Here is an 18988-nt window from a genome sequence, read left to right as displayed (position 1 = left end):
AAAATCTGCATATGCAAACCATGGAAAATATTGTGTTTTTCCAATCAGCAAGCAGATGTTTACCTACTTCCAAGAAAGCAGGGCATTATCACATGTAACAGTTACTTAGGAAGACAAATGCCGTAACTCTAAATATCCCTCTTTCCTTCTCCTTTCCCTGAGATTTTTTTGCTTTTGGCTGGGATAAAGTTCATTTTCTTCATAGTAGCTAGTATGGGGCTTTATTTTGGATTTGTGCTGAAAATGGTGTTGATAATACAGGGATGTTTCAGTTATTGCTGAGCAGTTCTCACATGGAGTCAAGGTTTCTCACATCACCTCACCAGTGAGTAGCCTGGGGGTGCTCAAGAAGTTGGGAGGGGACACAGTCTGGACAGCTGACCTGAACTGACCAAAGAGATGTTCCATACTGTCATGCTTAGCAATAAAAAACTGGGCAAAGAAGAAGGGAGGGGGGACATCTGGAATTACGGCATTTTTTCTTTCCAAGTAACTGTTAAGCATGATGAATCCTTGCTTTCCTAGAGGTGATCAAACACCTGCCTGCCAGTGGGAATTCATAAATTAATTCCTTATTTTGCTGTGCTTGCATGTGCGGCTTTTGCTTTACCTATTCAACTGTCTTTATCTCAACCCACCAGTTGTCTCAATTTTACCCTTCTGATTCTCTCCCCTACCCCTCTGGAAGTGGAATGAGTGAGTGGCTGTGTGGTGCTTACTTGCTGGCTGGGGATAAAACATGACAGCTTTGCATGACATCATGCAGTATAGAATATCCCTTTGGCCAGTTGTAGTCAACTGTGTAGCTGGTGGGGCAATGTGAGAAACAGAGAAGGCCTTGATGCCATGTAAGCATTGTTCAGCAACAGCTAAAACATCAGTGTGTTATCAACATGGTTTTGGTCACAAAATATAGCAGCTGCCCATACAGGCTGCTATGAAGAAAAGTGAATCCATCCCAACCAGATCTAGTAAACCTACTCTGGTTGATCCTGCTTAAAGCAGGAGCATTAAAATAGCCCTTATCCAGGGGTTCATTACAGCCTCAACTCCTGTGAGCAAAACTGGGTCCTATTTTGTTTCCCTTTCTTACACCCTTTTTCTGGGGAGCCTGAAAGGACAGCATCAGGCCTGATGGCCAGCCAGAGCTTTTAAGAGACAGCTTTGGGGTCTGGAAATGCTTTGGGAGTACTCTTGCATCCTTGGGTTTCTGACTGGATGAAGATCTCTAGTTGTTCCTCCTCGTGTGCTGCCAACATGCTACCATGTGCCCCCTGCAATCCTCTGGCAGTTGCCTCTTGGTGGCTGTCAGGGGGAAATGGCAAGCCTCAACAAATCATTTTCCAGTTGAATTCTCTCCTATCCCCCCCACTCTATCTAGGAACCCTGCCTCCAGCAACAAGCTGTGTCAAGCAGTTGGCCTCTCAGGCTCCTGGAAGTCAACCCATCAAATGGGAAAGAATTCCCCATCCTTCCAAAGCCAGGCTCTGTGTTTATGTAAGTAGTCATGCAACCTTGTCACATAAGAACATATTTGTGCCTGAACTTCACAGAAGTAGAATATGCTATACAATCTAACAGAGGACCACACATCATAAATACAGCAGATGCCATGAATACAGCAAGCCACCATGGTGAACAGCTCTCCTTGCTCCTCTGTGTGCTACTGTGTTATCCACCCATATTACTTTTGCATCACTTGCATATTTATCTCTTGAGTTCCAGGACTGAAACTTCAAGCCAAAAGAGGAAAGTGAGTTTTCGTCGACATTCTTGTAAAAATCTCTTTATGGAACTCTTTGGGAAGGTCCAACCCACATGCTCAAGCAGGGCCACCTAGAGTCAGTGGCCCAGGCCCATGTCCAGATGTCTTTTGAATATCCCTAAGGAAGGAGACTCCACAACCTCTCTGGGCAATCTGTGCCAGTGCTCAGTCACTCTTAGAGTGAAAAAGTGTTTCCTGATTTTCAGACAGATCATCCTGTGCTTCGGTTTGTGCCTATTGCCTCTTTTCCTATCACTAGTCACCACTGAAAAAGAGCCTGGTCTGGCTATCTTTGCACCATACCATCAGATCTCATCAATGTCCTGAATTGATGAGATCCTCCCTGAGCCTTCTCTTCTTGAGGGTAAACAATCTCAGCTCTCTCAGCCTTCTTTCATATGACAGATGCTCCAGTCTCTTTCATGGCCCTTTGCCAGATTCTTTCCAGGATGTCCATGTCTCTCGTAGTGGGGAGCCTAGAAATGGAGTGAGTACTCCAGTTGTAGCCTCATCAGTGCTGAGTAGAGGGGAAGGATCATCCCTTTGACCGGCTGATAACACTCCTTCTAATGGAGCCCAAGAAACCATTAGTCTTCTATTCCACAAGGGCACATGCTGGCTAACTCAGTGTAATCAGACCCCCAGGCTGTTTCCTGAACTGCTGCTTCCCAGTCAGCAGTTCTCCAGCCTATATTGGTGTGTGGAATTATTCCTTCTGAGGTGTAGGACTCTGCATTGGAAAGCAAAGCTACTTTCCAACCAGTCTACCTTCCTTTTTCCCATGGTCAAGTTCTGAGTTGATTGTTTCTTTTCGTGTGTTTCTTTCCTGGATCTGAGATTATAATAGGAGCAAGAGGTTGTGAGCATGTGTGTTTGCAGCTGCTGGATCCCAGAAAACACAGGCAGAAACCCAGGGAAGAGGTGGAGCAGATGAAATGATTGCTTGAGCTGTTCCTGACTGTTCATCTTTGTCTCCCAGGGCTGCAGGTGTTGTTTTTCAGGTGCACACAGAGGCCTCTGGCCCCATGGTAGGGAAGATCTCAGAGAGATCTGCCACGTGTGTGGTGTACCCCTCACTGACAGTAGCTATGCTTGGGACTGGATCCATCAGACTCCTGGTGGAGACCTGCAATATATAGTGTTGCAGTATCCTCTCACAGGATGCCAGCACGTTGTGTCATCTTTCCAGACCCAAGTCACCAGCCCTGCAGAGCCCTCCAGGAACCAGCTGTTGCTGGAAGTGCTCTCACCACCAGCTGCAGACATAGCCACCTATTTGTGCAGCACCAGAGAGCTGGAAAAGGGCACAGTGCTTGAAACACAGGGCAGAACTGAAAGGTTCTGGAGGGGGTGTAAATCCAGCCAGGTCTTCTGTGGTTGTGTACTGGGCTTGCGTGGCAAGATTTTGCTAGCGGGAGAGCTTCCCTGAGAATCTGCTAGAAGCTTCCCCTATGTCCTATAGAGCAAATGCTAGCCAACTCCAAGACAGACCCACTGCTGGCCAAGACTGAACCACTCAGCAACAGTGGTAGTGCCTCTATGATAACACAGAATCGTAGAATCATAGAATCATAGAATCATTAAGATTGAAAAGACCTCTAAGATTATCAAGTCCAACCGTCAACCCAACACCACCATGCCTGCTAAACCATGTCCTGAAGTGCCATATCTACATGTTTTTTTAACACCTCCAGGGATGGTGACTCCCCCACTTCCCTGGGCAGCCTGTTCCAATGTCTGACCACTCCTTCAGTAAAGACATATTTCCTAAAGTCCAATCTAAACCTCCCCTGATGCAACTTGAGGCCATTGTCTCTTGTCCTATTGCTAGACACCTGGGAGAAGAGACTGACACCTGCCTCACTACAACCTCCTTTTGGGTAGTTGTAGACAGCAATAATGTCCCCCCTCAGCCTCCTCTTCTCCAGACTAAACAGCCCCAGCTCTCTCAGCTGCTCCTCATAGGACTTGTTCTCTAGACCCTTCACTAGCCTCGTTGCCCTTCTCTGGACATGCTCCAGCACCTCAGTGTTCTGCTAGTAGTGAGGGGCCCAAAACTGAGCATAGTATTTGAGGTGCTTCCTCACCAGTGCTGAAAACAGGGACACGATCACCTCCCTACTTCTGCTGGCCACACTATTTCTGATACAAGCCAGGATGCCGTTGGCCTTCTTGGCCACCTGGGCACACCGCTGGCTTGTGTTCAGCCATCTGTCAACCAATATCCCCAGGTCCTTTTCCACCAGGCAGCTTTCCAGCCGCTCTTCCCCCATTCTGTAGTGTTGCATGGGGTTGTTGTGACCCAAGTGCAGGACCTGGCACCTGGCCTTGTTGAATCTCATACAACTGACCTTGGCCTATCAATCTAGCCTGTCCAGATCCCTCTGAAGAGCCTTCCTATCCTTGAGCAGATTGACACTCCTGCCCAATTTGGTGTCATCTGCATATTTAAGAAGGAAAAAAACCCCTGGGTAATGGCAATACTGCAGCAGGAGAGAGGAGTGAGAGTATGTGAAAGAAATAACTCTGCAGACACCAAGGTCAGGGAAGAAGGAGGGGGAGGAACTGCTCCAGATGCCAGAGTGGAGACTTTTCGCTTGCAGCCCATGATGAAGACCATGGTGAGGCAGGCAGTCCCCCTGCAGCACATGGAGATCCACAATGGAGCAGATATCCACCTGTAGCCTGTGGAAGGGACCTCACACCAGAGCAGGTGGATGCCTGAAGAAGGCTGTGACCCCGTGGACAGCCAGCACTGGAGCATGCTCCTGCCAGGACCTGCGGACCTGTGGAGAGAGGAGCCCATGCTGGAGCACGTATTCTGGCAGGTCTTGTGACCCCACGGGGGACCCACGCTGGAGCCGCCTGTTCCTGAAGGACTGCACCCCATGGAAGATACCCATGCTGGGGCTGTTTGTGAAGAACTGCACCCCATGGGAAGGACCCAGGCTGGAGCAGTTCATGAAGAGCTGCAGCCCATGGGAAGGACTCATGTTGGAGAAGTTTGTGGAGAACTGTCTCCCGTGAGAAGGACCTCATGCTGGAGCAGGGGAAGAGTGTGAGGAGTCCTCCCCCTGAGGAGGAAGGAGCGGCAGAGACAACGTGTGATGAACTGACCACACCCCCCCTTCCCCCATCCCCCTTTGCTGCTCTGGAGAAGGAGGAAGGGAAACGGGACTGAAGTTGAGCCCAGGAAGAAGTGAGGGGTGGGGGAAGGTGTTTTAAGATGTAGTTTTATTTCTCATTATCCTACTCTGCTTCAATTGGTGATAAATTAAACTTCCTTTTCCCCCCAAGTTCAGGCTGTTTTGTCCATGACAGTAACTGGTGAGTGATCTCTCCATGTCCTCATCTCCACTCACGAGCCTTTCATTATATTTCCTCTTCCCTGTCCAGTTGAGGAGCGGGAGTGATAGCGTGATTTTTGTGGGCACTTGGCATTTATCCAGGCTAAACCAAAACAGAGCAGCAGCAAGAACATGTGATGAACTGACGGCAACCCCCATTCCCTGTCCCCCTGTACTGCTTGGGGGGAGAAAGCAGAGAATTTGGGAGTAAAGTCGAGCCTGGGAAGAAGGGAGGTGTGAGGGGAAGGTGATGTAAGACTTGGTTTTATTTCTCATTGTCATACTCTGATTTGATTGGTAACAAATTCAACTTGTTTCCCCAAGTTGAGTCTGTTTTGCCTGTGATGGTAATTGGCAAGTGATCTCTCCCTGTCCTTATCCTGACCCACAAGCCTCTCATGATTTTTTTTCTCCATTGTCCAGTTGAGGAGGCGGAATGATAGAGCGGTTTTGGTGGGCAGCTGGCATCCAGCCAGGCTAAAACACAACAGGTTGTCTACAAAGAAAGGCTCTTTCCAGACTTCTCAAGACTAGTCTGGGCTGACTTTCCTGGAAAGGGGCACAGAGGTGCTGTAGCAGCTGCAGTTTCTCATAAGCACATGCAAAACCCATGAGCATGCTGTTACTTTCTTCCTTTCTTCTTAATCTCTCCCACAGGCAGAAAGTGACAGGGAAAGAGGTTTGGGGTTTCTTTTAGGAAGAAGTACAATGGGCATTGAAGGAATTAAAATTTTAACATGGAAAGGCAGAACTGAATTTAATTTGGGTACCTCATATTGTTCTGGCATTCTCAGGGCAGTGTTGCAACAACACACAACAGTAGTCAATTATATCTGAAAAGCGAGTGGCACTGCACCAGGAATTGCAGTGCCAAAATTATTTTTCTCTGCATTCCTAACTTTGGCTCCATGTGAATGAACACAAAAGGAAATTGTGTTGAAGTACAAATAGAGGTTTTTGGGGGACCAAGAAGAATTATGCTGGAAGGACCAGAATAGTTTCTTCTGGAAAGAAGCAGTGTAAACTTTTCAGAAAAGGCTGAAGGAATTCAAAGAACCATACATGCACAAACCACCTGCAAGTTCCCCTCTGAAATGTGTCTTCTTCTGCCTAGGACACTTTCTGTATTGGGAAGGGGGACTTTCTCTTTTCTCATTTCCTCTCAAACAGAACTCAGAAGTCTTCAGTGTCACCTCGTGGAACACAGATAGTCTATATATTCTCTCTAACATCTCACTGGCAGTATTGGAGCGCCTCCTGCAATGTTTTGGAGGGGATACACCAGGACAGAGAAAGAAAAAACAAAGGCAGAACTCAGCTTCTAAAAGGAACAAATTCAAGCATGTGGCTTGCGGGAGGATGCGACGACAGGTGTGTTTCTGTGGCCACCCAAATAAAAAAAGGCTGTTTAACTGCATCTGAGATCTCAGTGACAAGCAGGCTGCTGTCTCACTGCTCTGGGAATATTTGGCAGCAAGTGAAGGGTATGCAAGAGGCACCTGTATGTACCCAGGCCTGTGGCAGGAGATATTTAGAGTTTGTTCTTTTTGTCCTGCCGACATTTCAAGAGACCGAAAGTATCACATCAGCTGACTTGACAACTTTCCTGGAGGAGTGAGGCAGTAAGGAGGAGAAAATAATCTGACACAATAAAGGGAACAGCAGATGGACATGCCCATGTTAACAACAGAAATTATAGCAGCCCTGGTATTAAAAACAGTGATTAAAAATGAGAAATATACTTTTGTACTTTGTAATAGTAATAATGAAAACATATTGAGCAATACAGCATGGAACCAGGCAGATTTATGAACAGGATGAAATAATGCTATTTCATTTTGTGTCTTAGTAATGAATTCGAGGATTCAGAAACCGCTCCACAATTCCAGGCAACTATTAATCAAAATAATTGAAGTAAAATAAAAATGAAATTGAAAGCCAACTTTAGTCAACCGTGACTAGGTGTTCCCCACCTTCAAATTCAGCTAAAAGCATGTATAAATAAACCAAAAGTCCAAAGCATAGCCAACTCAGTTGTCAAATAATCTAGTTCACAAGATCAGAGAACCTGAGAAAAAAAAATGGTGCATATAATTAGGAAAAAAATCCCAAGACCCTTAGAAAAATGGCACTCAATCAAGAAGTACTAAAAATCAAGTACCTGAGTAAATGAGCAACTTCAGCACATCAAGACAAAGAAAGTCCATTAAACCACCATCAGCTAAACAAAAATAACTTACAAACAATTCATAAACATGGACTCATTTTTTACTTGGCATGTAAATAGGTTTTGAGAACATAAATACCCTAATGTCCAGAAAGAGTTAGGAAATACAGAATGAAATTAATTTGCAATTTAATATGACTGGGGCAACTGGTCCCCAAATATTATTTTAAATATTTGACCCTAACTCTCTTGATGTTTGTTAAAAGTCAGACTGGTAATCAGGTCCTTTAAGTGAGAACAGCTCTAACAACTCAGTAGGAACAATATTCCTTTTTGACAAGTATGGGCAATACCTTAGTGAGTTTAATATGACCATATCTGCCAAAAACAGGAATGGTGATAATGTTACTTTTAGTGTACAGCAACATCTCTGAAACAGCATTAGATTGTTCAGGGGTAGAACACATAGAGGAAGAGGAAAGTAAGATCCAGCACTTCAAAGGACATGAAAGAGGAGATGTCACCTGGCACTGAATAAAGCAACTGTTTTTGTAGAACTGTTTACCACTGTGTGGACTACGTACCACAGTGACTGAAAAGGACTCAACCACTACACACAAACTGTCTCGCTTACTGACTTCTCTTGAAGATGGAAATATGGTGCCCTGCATAGTCTCTTTTTCCTCAGCCAACTGCATGCATGCACACGAATTTGATTCCCAGAATGACTCAGACAGCAGGAAAACCTCTCTGTGCAAGGCCAGTTTCCCCAACATTCAACATCAGATCTTGGCTCTTGCAAGGGATGTCCTTTTAAATGTCTGACTGTCAGCTCAAGTTGAGCAAGTGGGGATTAACTGGCTGTATTTCAGGTGTTTCTGTTTAAGATTAGCATTATGTTCTTCTCCTTGTCTCAGAGACAGAGGAGGTAAGATTTATTCACACTTTTTTGATAAGAATAAAGATCCTTTTAGCTTCATATCCAACAGTGGCCAGAAGCGGATGCATGAAGAACAAGAGCAGAAGACTGGAAAGGACACTTCCCACTAGTAAACTCCCAGATACTAGACATCAGAACAAGGGCCCTGAATCACATATGGTTCCTTTGTTTTTACCTGGGAATCCTGACAGTTGGACTTATCTGTAAAGACTGAATCAAATGAGGCACCAAGTGCCTCAGCTTTTCCAGTGTCTTTTGTTTCCAGATCCCCTACCCCGGTAAGCAGTGGGCCCACATTTTCCCTAGTCCTTCTTTGGCCGATGATGTACCCCTAGAAACCTTTTTGTTGCCCTTCAGATCTCACACCAGATTCAGCTCCATATGCACTTTGACTTTCCTAACCCAAACCCTTCATGATCAGACAAGGTCTCTATAACCCTGCCAGATCTTCTTCCTTTGCTTCTACCTCCTGCACATTTCCTTTTTATTTATGAGTTTGTTCCGGAGCCCCTTGTTCATCATTTTGGCCTTCTGCCACCTTTGCTTGACTTACTGCTTTGTCAAGAGGAACCATTCTTCAGCTTGAAGGAGCCAATCTCTGAAAATCCAGCAACTCTCCTAGACCTCTCTTCTGTCCAGGACCATAACCCATGGGATTCTTCCAAGCAGGTCCCTGAAAAGCCCAAATTCTGCTCTCCTGAAGTCCAAGGCTGCGGTTCTGCTTTCTGCATTGCTCCCTCCTCTCTGGATCCTGAGCTCAAACACTGCATGATCACTGTGTTAAGACTGCCACTCACCTTGACCTCCACCACCAATGCTTCCTCACTTGCAAGTAAGAGATCCAGAGCCTCAATTGCTTGTGCCAGCAGGTTTTTATCAGTACACTCCAGAAAACTGCCAGATTGTTTGTGCCCTGCTGTGCTTTCCCACCAGCAGATATTTGGTATGGTTCATGCCTGGTCCCATGAGGACCAGGGCCTGTGAACGTGAGGCTTCATCCAGTTGTCTGAAGAAGGCTTTATCAGGTAATGTCTAGTAGCCACTCACTACAATGTCATCCATGTTGATCTGTCCTCCAGTTCTGATCCGTACACTATTAGCTAGCCCATTGTACATCCCAAAGCAGAGTTCCATGCATTCTACCTGCTCTCTGACAGAAAGGGCAATTGCCCCTCATCACCTTCCCAGCCTGTCTTCCCTGAACAGCCTGGCTCCATCCACTACTGTACTTCCTTAAGCTACCCCAGTGCACATCCATGATCCCATATCTCTGCAACCAGGCCATGGAGCTAAAACTGGACCATGCTGGAGAGGATCCCAGGGAATGTGCACTAACCTGTACTTTACCATGCATTTCAGTTCTTGGATCATGTGAGTTATTGCACCACATCACTGTGTTGTCAATGAGACCATAGGCCTGCAACTGCTAGCAGAGCTCTAATTTCTATTATTTTTTCCCCATATTCCACGCATTTGTGCACAGGCATTTTAAAGAGGCACCCAGTCATGCTGATTTCCTAGAAACGGAGGGCTTTCTTTTTCCCTGTAGGTACTTCACTTGAAGTGCACCCCTTTCAGCCTTTTTTTTAATTTTATTATTGTTATGAAGTCTGTCCTGTTCATATCACACGTCATACATTTTGTACCAACCCTTCCCACCACTTTCTCACTTGATTATTGATCATTCTCTTCCTCCCCTGTTGTTCTTAGTTTAAAGCTCTTCTATTGGGTTGGCCAGCCTGTTGGAAAAGATGTTTTTGTTTTATTTAGTCAGGTGGCTCCCATCTGTTCCAAACAATCCTCAGTCCTCTAAAAGGGTTCCATGGTCACAGAAACTAAGTCCCTTTTGCCAATGCCAGCTGTGCAACCAAATATGACTATAGGATCGATCCACTCCTTCTCACCACCCTCCCCCTCACTAGCACGATCAAAGAGAAACCCACGAGGGCCCGCAAGCCCTTGACCATCACCTCCGGAGTCTGGTTGTTACTTTCCAGGACTCCCCTGGCAGTATCATTAATACCCACATGAGAGAGCAAGCAGGGGGTAGTAGTTTGTAGATGTAATAAGTTTTGCAAGTCTTTTAACAGTGGCCCCAATCCAAGTCTTTGGCAAGGAGTAAATGACAGGCCCAGCTGTCAGAGGGGGCTTTTGTTTCCTGCATCAGGGAGCGCTTTCCATTAGTAACACCCCTTTTTCTGGTACTCTGTGTGGCTCATGGTCAGTGGGCTCAGACACCTCATTTAACAGAGCTCCCAGCCTGTGATTTGCTATGACAGCACAGAATCTATTCTGTAGATGCAAGTCTTCACGTGAAGCAAGAGCCTTCCTCTTGGTGTCAGAAGTCACAAGCTCTCAGCCTTTGTCATCATGGGAATCTCCGTTCTCATTTTGATAGACACAGAATAAACCTGCCTCTCCTTTGTTAGAAAAGGGAGGAGCTGGCTCTTGAAACTGCAGGGTCTCAGATATTGAGTCCATCTCTTGCCATCAATGTTCAGATAGTGCTAATGATGCAGAAACTGATCATCCTGAAGGATTTGATCAATCTGCAACAACTTCTTTACTCTTTAATAGACACTTCCATGGGTACAGTGTCTCTGTCTAACAAAGAACAAACATTTTGCCCACTTTCTCATCTTATCTAAAACAACATAAAGACTTCCTAAGGCACAAAATGACCCCCAGACACCAACTCTAAGAGCCCAGATCAGGCACATTGCTCACGCTCCTGAGCACTGAAACCAAATGCAAGGTGAAAAAGCAGTCAGCTTCCTGCAGCACAGAAGTATTTTCATAAATGCTTTGAAATAGCAATAAAAAAAAGGTTTTTTTTCCCCCCCTGCTTTCTGTGTAGCTTAACTCCATGAGACTTTTCAGAGGTGTCATGTAGTCCCAAAGTTATGAGTTATAAATCAACCTTTTTTGGTCTAATTTTAGACCATTCTTTGAAAGCCATATCATATGTCTTCATGTGGTATGTTGTGACAAAAACTACACAAGAAGTCATGTGACTGCCTGTATATTCCAAAATTCTGTGTAGTGAAAAGGAAGAGACAGTTTTTGTAATGGAATATATCACTGTGTTGGGGGCTGGAGTACCACAATGATATAAATTACAAAGGGCCCTGTACAAAAACTCAAAGATGGAAAAAAGGCAATATATTTTGATGAAGAAAGGAGATGGGTGACTGAACTGATTAAGGAGACAAATACAGCATTCTTTTAGTATTTCTATTTATCCCGGAAATACAGAATTCAGGGTTTCTAAAAGATGGAAGAAAGCAAGTATTTGGAAATTCTGCATTCAATCAAGCTATTTTAAATCATTTAACTACTCAATTATTGTTTTTCCCTTTCCAGTTTTGGAAGAAAAATGTGGCTCTAGTTACCCTCATGGGATTGCAAATATGGATAATTAGGACAAACATCTGGCTTTTCATGTCCTGTTTTTACAACACTTTTGAATACCTTGAGAAAAGCATTACTTATTGGACTAAGTATTAGCACTGTGTGGACAGAGAAGATGGTATTTGGAAGTGGGACCACTCTCATAGTTGAACCACGTAAGTAACATTATTTTATTGCTAAAAATTATGTTAAAATTAAGCTGGGGAAGAACAAAGGGATCTACTGGTTTGGGTTCACTGTAAGAATTCTCTGCTGCAATAATCCCTGCTTGCCAGAGTTTCAAGCTGATCCTTAGGTTGTATCTGCTTAGGAAGGTTTTAGAGGAACATCTGGGCTACCTCTGTATATCGGCGTTACTCCATGATCCCCAAACACCTGGTATGCACTACTTAAGTTTAACGTGTTGTAATTTATTGCCAGTCTGGACAGCACTCTGGCCCAAATTTACTGTGTAGTGTCCTATCCTTCATTGGATTTTCACTGCCTCATTTTGAGCAGGAATGCACAGCTCACTGAAGAGCTCGCAGTGGAGAGAAGTTTTGAGACAGATCATTAGCTCTCTGATATGAGAAGTTAGTTTTTGACACTGGCACCACACTCATAATGTCACCAGGTAAGTAATTCCACTGGTATGGAGACAGAGGAGTAGGGAGGTTTAATACAATTTGGCTTAAATTTTCACAGCTGCGTTATATCCAAGACCACTTTGAATGAATGAAAATTGTCTAACAAGTTGCCTAGGCTTTGAAAATGCAGGTGTGGCGAGTAGGGGTTACAGGAAGCCTTAGTCTTTCCTACCTTTATGTGAAATTTCTTGATGTACAAAAAAAGGTGGATGTCATCCCAAGCTTTTCTGTGCGAGTGTGAATGTTGAGGCAGCAGGTGAGTTTGTTAGGCTGATCTTTGTTGTCCTAAACATCCTAGTACATACCTTAGGACTTGTTATGATGCTTTCAGAGATCTGCATATCTTTAAAGTGCTGCAGAAATGTCCCATGTAATTTTACATACTTAAAACATCCTGCTTTCATTCCAGAAGGGCACAGGGTTCCCTTAGTTCTTGCCTAATATCTGTCCAGTTCTGTAAGATATCTTGCTTGGGAATAAATGGAACGATTTAAGTCCACCCCCCAGTTGCAAAGGGACAAAGGAATACAAAGATACCATTTTGAAGAAAGATCTGTTCTTTCCAGCTAGCAAATCCTCAGTTGTAAATGTAGGACCAGAAGAAACTGCCAGATGTCATTATTTTAACCCCAGTCAACACTGATTTGAAGATAGTATTTATCAAGAAAAAAAGAGGTAAAATATCCCAGAATACTAGAATTTGGCAAGAAAAAAACCCCAGTAAAACACAGTCTAAGAGCTGGCAGGTGGAAGATTGAGCAATGGTTTTGCCATTTCAGACATTTACAGAAATGCTGTTATGATACTCTTATGTCTCACATAAAGAGTCTTCTGTTTTTTTCTAAAAGTTTAGTGCGTTGCTTCTTCTGTTGACAAGAAAATATTTCTTTCTAATCAGCTGAAGGTAGCATGTGGCTCATTGACTGCAACAAGATATTCCTGGTTTAAGCAAACTTTTGCAGTATGTTACTCAAATTTCTCAAACATCTCCACTGAGTTTCCCACAATTTGAGTTAGAGAACAATTCACTTGACAAAACAAAGGTATTGGCCTTCTCTTCTTCTCTATCTTGAAACCCTTTAAATCATTCTTTCTCTGTTTTTCCTGCCTATCTAGCGTCTCTGACATCCTGATGAAAAATTACACGAAACCTCAGTTGAGTGAAGTTTCCATAATGTTCAATGATTTATCTTTTTCTAGCTAAGGATCAGAGGACATTTTCAAAGCTGCATAAAGACTTTAGGATTATGTTTGACAGTAAAACATGATAGGCCTTAAGCATCTAAGTCACTCAGTGTCTGTTGAAACACTTAAGAAATTGAAGCCAAAATTTCCAGAATTTGCACAACCTGACCCTCTTGTTGCTAAATTTGGAGTTCTTTGTGAGATACTAATATATATTTTAAGATGCTAAGAACAGATGTACTTTATTACCTGAATCATTTGAGAATCCCCAAAACCAAAATGAAGTAGAAAACATGCATTACCAGTCACTATAGGATACTCAAGGCATATTCTCCTCTTGAGGTTCAGTTAAGGAAAGATAAGTTTTTTCTTTTGGTTTGGTTTTGTTTATTCTACGTAAAACTTGCATTAAGAGAACTAAGGCCCATAACATTATGGGATATATAGCTCTTCCCAAGAACTTGTGAGATTAAAGGGAAAAAGTAGTACATCTTTTTGGGCTAATAAAATGCTACTGCTAGAACATAAAACAAAAATCACTCCCAAAAGCAAGCAGTGGTAGGAATTCATGGCTGTATTTTCAGGTAATGCAAAACAGTGAGACTCAGCTGAGGCTTCTGTGGTCTGATAAAGAAATAATTCTGCTTTATTAACTACGGTTGCGCAGTGTACATTTGTTTTTGCTGAGGATTTTACCCAGTGAGTTATGCCAGAGAAGCAGTTTGCTAGCATACTGGCTGTTTGGTAATGCTGGAGATAAGAAAACATGAAAAGCCTCTAAAGATCTTCACAGATAACAAAGACTGCTCTGGCAAAAATATGTCAGAGCACCTGGAAAGGAAATGTATGTAGGAGGAATAGCAAAATGAGCCTTTTTTGATTTATGCTTTTTAACTGTGTGTTACTGCTGCTCTGGTCTTTGGGAAGGGGACTCAACTGACTGTGGAGCCAAGTAGGTATTCTTTATGTATTAATCTTTTCTGACTTGTTATTGTTTGGATTCTCACTTTTTTTCCTTTTCTTCCTCCTAAAATTCAGGCAGCCACTCCCCCATGCTTTAAAGACACTTATTAGACTTTAGGCTTTGTATGCATAACCTTTTGCTATGCAATTAGATAATTTAGGTATAAAAAAATGCTGATCTCAGTTCTTGGGAGTTGCCATAGAATTACAGAATTTGGGCTCTACAAGGGCAAGTCCTGGCTGCTATCATGCTGGATTTGTTTGGGACCTAACATCTACCCACTTACTGAGGCATCCTAATGAGGTTTTCATAGTAATTGTCAGGTTCAAAGCCATGGTTGGACAGTCTGAAGGAAACTGAAGTTCCTTTGGAGGCTGACATTTCAGTTCCTAAGTCAGAGCTAGAGAGACAGCACTGAGGGGAGAGAAGGATAATATAGAAAAACATTAAAAGGAATCTTATGCAACATTTCTGTACTAGTTCAATTTTATGACATTGTTCAGAGTTTGAGTTAAACTGAATAGGTCAAATGAAGTCAATGCATGTTTGATTCCTGTTTGATATCTGTTTGCTGTAGCTGTTGACAAACATGGAGTTGTGCCTGTTTTATCAGTAGAGCCAGCCCATGAAGTTATGGTAAAGTACTGCTTGGCTTTCACTTCAGTTCCTCAGTATTGGGATGTAGCTGGTGAGGGAAACAGAGTAAAATCAGAGCCCCTTGAATAGAGCTTGGAAAAATACCCTGTGATGAACAAAATGTTAGACCTGAGTGATCTCTTGACCAGACTGCAAGGCAGATGACATGCAAAATTCAAGGCCTCATGTACCTATCTTTAGCAAAGAGACCCATCAGGATGCTTCTGTCAAATTGGACATGTAAATCTTTTTTTATATGTCTCATGGCCTTTCCTAAGATGAGGTCTTTTTAAAAGGAAGCATACTAGATGATTCTCTGCAGCTTAATGTTTTTGTTATAACTCATGTTGCTAATCTTGTTCTGACATTGGTATGTGCCATCACCCTAGTTTCTCCACCTATGACCTGATGGCAAACATATTTTCTTTTAAAAAAATCATTATATCATAATGATTTGTTGGCTACTAAATTATTTTGAGACCATCTGTTTCTTGAAAAGACATCCCCTTCAAGTTTAAGAAAGCTTACATTACTTGTGTGTCTTCTAAGAAATTCTCAAGGAAGGCTGCTGCTATACTGTTGAAATTCAGTCTTTTGCAGTTCTCAGGCTTTTGTCATTTACATATGTTGGTTGGAATTGGGAATTCCACTCTAAAATTATTTCAAAACAGAAAAAATACATCTGAAAGTTTCAGAGTAACACTTCTGAAAGCTGCGTTAGAGAGCAAGGATACCAAATCGTCTGAAAATTTACTAGCATTTTTTAGGTTCTTTCAAAACTCCAGTTCTAGGGCACATTTTTCATGCCTTGGTGTTGTTGGCATCTTGATTCTAAAGAACTACCTTTGAAGGTTATTACACTAACTTAAGCAAGATTGGAAGAAGATTTGTCCATGGACATGAAGTTCATATGCCTCAAGGTGTTTGTGCCTTCAAATCAGTTTATTATACAAATTCTGCATTATACTTCTAAATGCCTCTGGAGCTGTGGGACTAGCAATATGGCACAGCACATGGATAAGAAAGGTCACACTTTTTGGAACAGTTGCAAGAACTTTTGCTGAACTGAATACCAATCCTATTCTGTGTTCATTTTCTACAGACTGGGTTGGAATGTCTTACACCATATGCAATGTCTAGTGGGGAAAACCTCCACAACTGAAAGTTCGTGACCTTATCAGAAACTCCTGGAGAAGTGGGGATACGCAATTCACAGACTTCTCACTGCTTCTCTCGTTTTTTCCCATCTTAGAGTCCTTTTTGCATATGGGAATTTGTTGTTGAAAAGATCAACCTTATCCCCCACTCCAGCAGCAGTACTTTATTTCTGCAAACAGTATAATTCATTGGAGTAACATTGCACAACACTGAAGCAACAAACTGACTTCTCTTTGCCCTACTACTCTTGCTGTGGTTAGACCTTTTAGCCACATCAAAAGAAGATTTGGGGGAGGGGAGGAAGAGTAAAGGAAAAACAGTTATTCCCTCATATTTCATGAACATGCAAGACAGGCCTCGATAGAAATGTTGGTTTTAGTAATTAAATTGTTGGGAAAGCAGAATAATTTGACTCTTGGAGTGGCATGCATGAAAGTTCTCTTCTCATTTGCAGGTCCCTTACTTATAAAGATTTTACATACAGGCACGAAATTTGGCAAAAGGAAGCTTAGAATGTCATACACCCTTTCTGTCTTTGATCTGATCTTCTGGAAGCAGCAGCAAGAAACAACGACAACAGAGGCTGTTTGTCATTGATAATGCTAGGAATTAGTCACAGCTGGAGTATAGATAAATTTTAAGTAACTTAGCACTCAAGCAAGCTCACAATAAAATCAAATCATGCCCAAAAAATGCTTTTTTTGCAGACAATCAAAACAGTTCTGACCCAGAAGTCATTGTGATGAAATCAAAGAAACTGGAAGAAGACGGCAGCATTGGGAAAGCAGCGTGTTTGGCAAGAAATTTCTATCCAAAGAACATAACCTTGGAGATGTCCTCTGATGAGGTCATATATGAACAAAGTACATCTATTTTGACATCAGAGGGGTTGTACGATAATATTAAGGTGGTCAATGTGAAAAAAGGCACAGAGGTGACCTGCACAGCTGAATTCAATGGCAGAACTATTACAGGCAACGCACGAACATTGCCAGGTACAATTTTGTGATATAGCTGCAACTTATTTCTGGATGCAGTATCTTCTAGTGCTTGCTATTTCTCCTGCTAGTAAGCATTGCCCTGGGTAACACACAAAAATGGGAAAGACATCTGGTGCTTAAGCAGGCAGAGCTGAAAGATAATGAAAACATCTAAAATAAATGGTCTTATTTGTTTAGCAACTTGGAGTTACTTTTTTTCTGGGAAAAAAAAGCAACAATCTTTTTTAAAAATATACATTTACTTATGACGAAGTACTTCACCACATAGCAGCAAACCTTCTAAAGTACAGCCTGAAATAGCCTTTCAAAAAGGAAAAATTTTAGGTGGTGGTGTCTTTTTTTTTTCCTAAAAAATTTTTTATGTTTTACCACTTTTCTATATTTTTATCCTTTTTGTCATCATGAAGCTTATTCAATCAATAAAAACAAAACAACTCAGGAATTCTTTTGTTTTCTGCAATTGCATTGAGAAACTTTCTCCTCAAATTAATGTTAGAATTAGTAACCGGTCATCTGAGCCTCAGACTGTACTGCCCACATGTTGCTTGGGAAGGTTCATATGAACATTTTGTTTAATCCTTTTTAAAATTTGGATGTAGTTTATAATACCTTTTCTTTATCATGCTACAGGAAAGGAGGCTGAAGAACCAGTAACAGAGAAGGTTTGCAACACCACAGACACCTCTGCACAAGGTTAGTTAACTAAATAGATTGTGAAGTTACATTACTATTTTGGGGATAAATGCATGGAAATGTAATTTCTCAGGGGTAAAGGAATCAGGATACAACATATTCATCAAACACAACCTGCTTTTTCAAGGCAGCTAGCTTAGTAACAGACAAGCCACAGGACACAAAATTCAATCTAGACAGACATTCTCCTTCCCCGTTGTTGCCATGTTTCTCTATCAGCTTTTCCTTTGCTGCTGTTTCTTTCCCTGAAACTATTAGCTGTGTTTTTTTCCACTTGCTGCCAATATCATGATAGCCAAATCTAGACCATGATGTCTCCCATATTTTCTCTATCACTTAGCAGATATCAAAGTGGAGAAAGCAAACATGCTCTCTATGGCTGTATTGGGTTTGAGAGTCCTGCTGGCAAAAAGTATCGCCTTCAACACACTCATGAGCATCAAGTTGTTTCTTTTCTGAGGTAAGGAAGCAGAAATCCTGGAAACACATGCCAGGAATGGCTGCTTGTCTTTGTATACTTCTCTAACCCCACAAGAAATGACACCTGTTCATTTACTCCTGTTTCCATTAAATAACTCTTGTAGGTTTCTGGGGAAATAATAAACACCTCCCCACCCAAAAAACCCCAAAAGCCAACCAATGCCCACTCTCTCCTACCACCCAGCCCCCCTGCTACCCCCACCACCCTACCCCCCCAAACCACAAAGAAAAGAGCCCCTTTCTGTATCCAAAGCTCAGTTCTTGGTGGTTGGTCCCCAGATTTTCTTTGCAACAAACTTGCTTTGCCAGAGCATCTCCGGTATTACCGGAAATGCCTAAGAGATATCTCATTGACTATTTCAAATGGCAGAGCACAAAGCCCAGAGAAAAATCAAGACAAATAAGGAGTCAAAAGCAAAGCTCCCAAAACACAAACATGTAAAGTAGAGGGAGGAAAGAGAGGAGGGGAGAGGATTTTTAAATTAAGGCATCCAAAGAGGCACAAATGACAGCCCAGCCTAAGTTTTGTGAGTCTAACTGTCTTGATCTGACAGCTATCAAACATTGGCACATAGGCCCAATTGCATTAAATGTAGTTTAAACACACTTTGCTCT

At 42.5% G+C, this 18988-nt stretch overlaps 2 protein-coding genes and 1 pseudogene across 2 annotated transcripts in view; 2 read left to right on the top strand and 1 right to left on the bottom strand.

Annotated features, from left to right (window-relative positions):
• The window catches only part of LOC104330583 (M1-specific T cell receptor alpha chain-like), a 215742-nt gene that overhangs the window by 130864 nt on the left and 65890 nt on the right, over positions 1–18988 (top strand). Inside the window, exon 3 of the mRNA XM_075443740.1 lies at positions 15091–15107. Within this exon, the coding sequence (XP_075299855.1) occupies positions 15091–15107 (17 nt within the window). The remainder of the gene's footprint in view (positions 1–15090; positions 15108–18988) is intronic.
• LOC104332402 (T cell receptor delta constant) overlaps positions 1–18988 on the top strand; it is a 30836-nt gene that overhangs the window by 11170 nt on the left and 678 nt on the right. Inside the window, exons 2-5 of the mRNA XM_075443741.1 lie at positions 11583–11785; positions 16907–17194; positions 17831–17893; positions 18234–18353. Coding sequence (XP_075299856.1) covers positions 11746–11785; positions 16907–17194; positions 17831–17893; positions 18234–18352 — 510 coding nt within the window. The 5' untranslated portion in view covers positions 11583–11745 and the 3' untranslated portion in view covers position 18353. The remainder of the gene's footprint in view (positions 1–11582; positions 11786–16906; positions 17195–17830; positions 17894–18233; positions 18354–18988) is intronic.
• Positions 3409–7977, bottom strand: LOC142364191 (uncharacterized; annotated as a pseudogene).

This window comes from Opisthocomus hoazin, chromosome 26 (genome assembly GCF_030867145.1).
Source record: "Opisthocomus hoazin isolate bOpiHoa1 chromosome 26, bOpiHoa1.hap1, whole genome shotgun sequence".
NCBI classification, from domain to species: Eukaryota; Metazoa; Chordata; class Aves; order Opisthocomiformes; family Opisthocomidae; genus Opisthocomus; species Opisthocomus hoazin.
The sequence above is the reverse complement of the archived record's forward strand: the minus strand, read 5'-3'. Positions and strand labels throughout refer to the sequence as shown.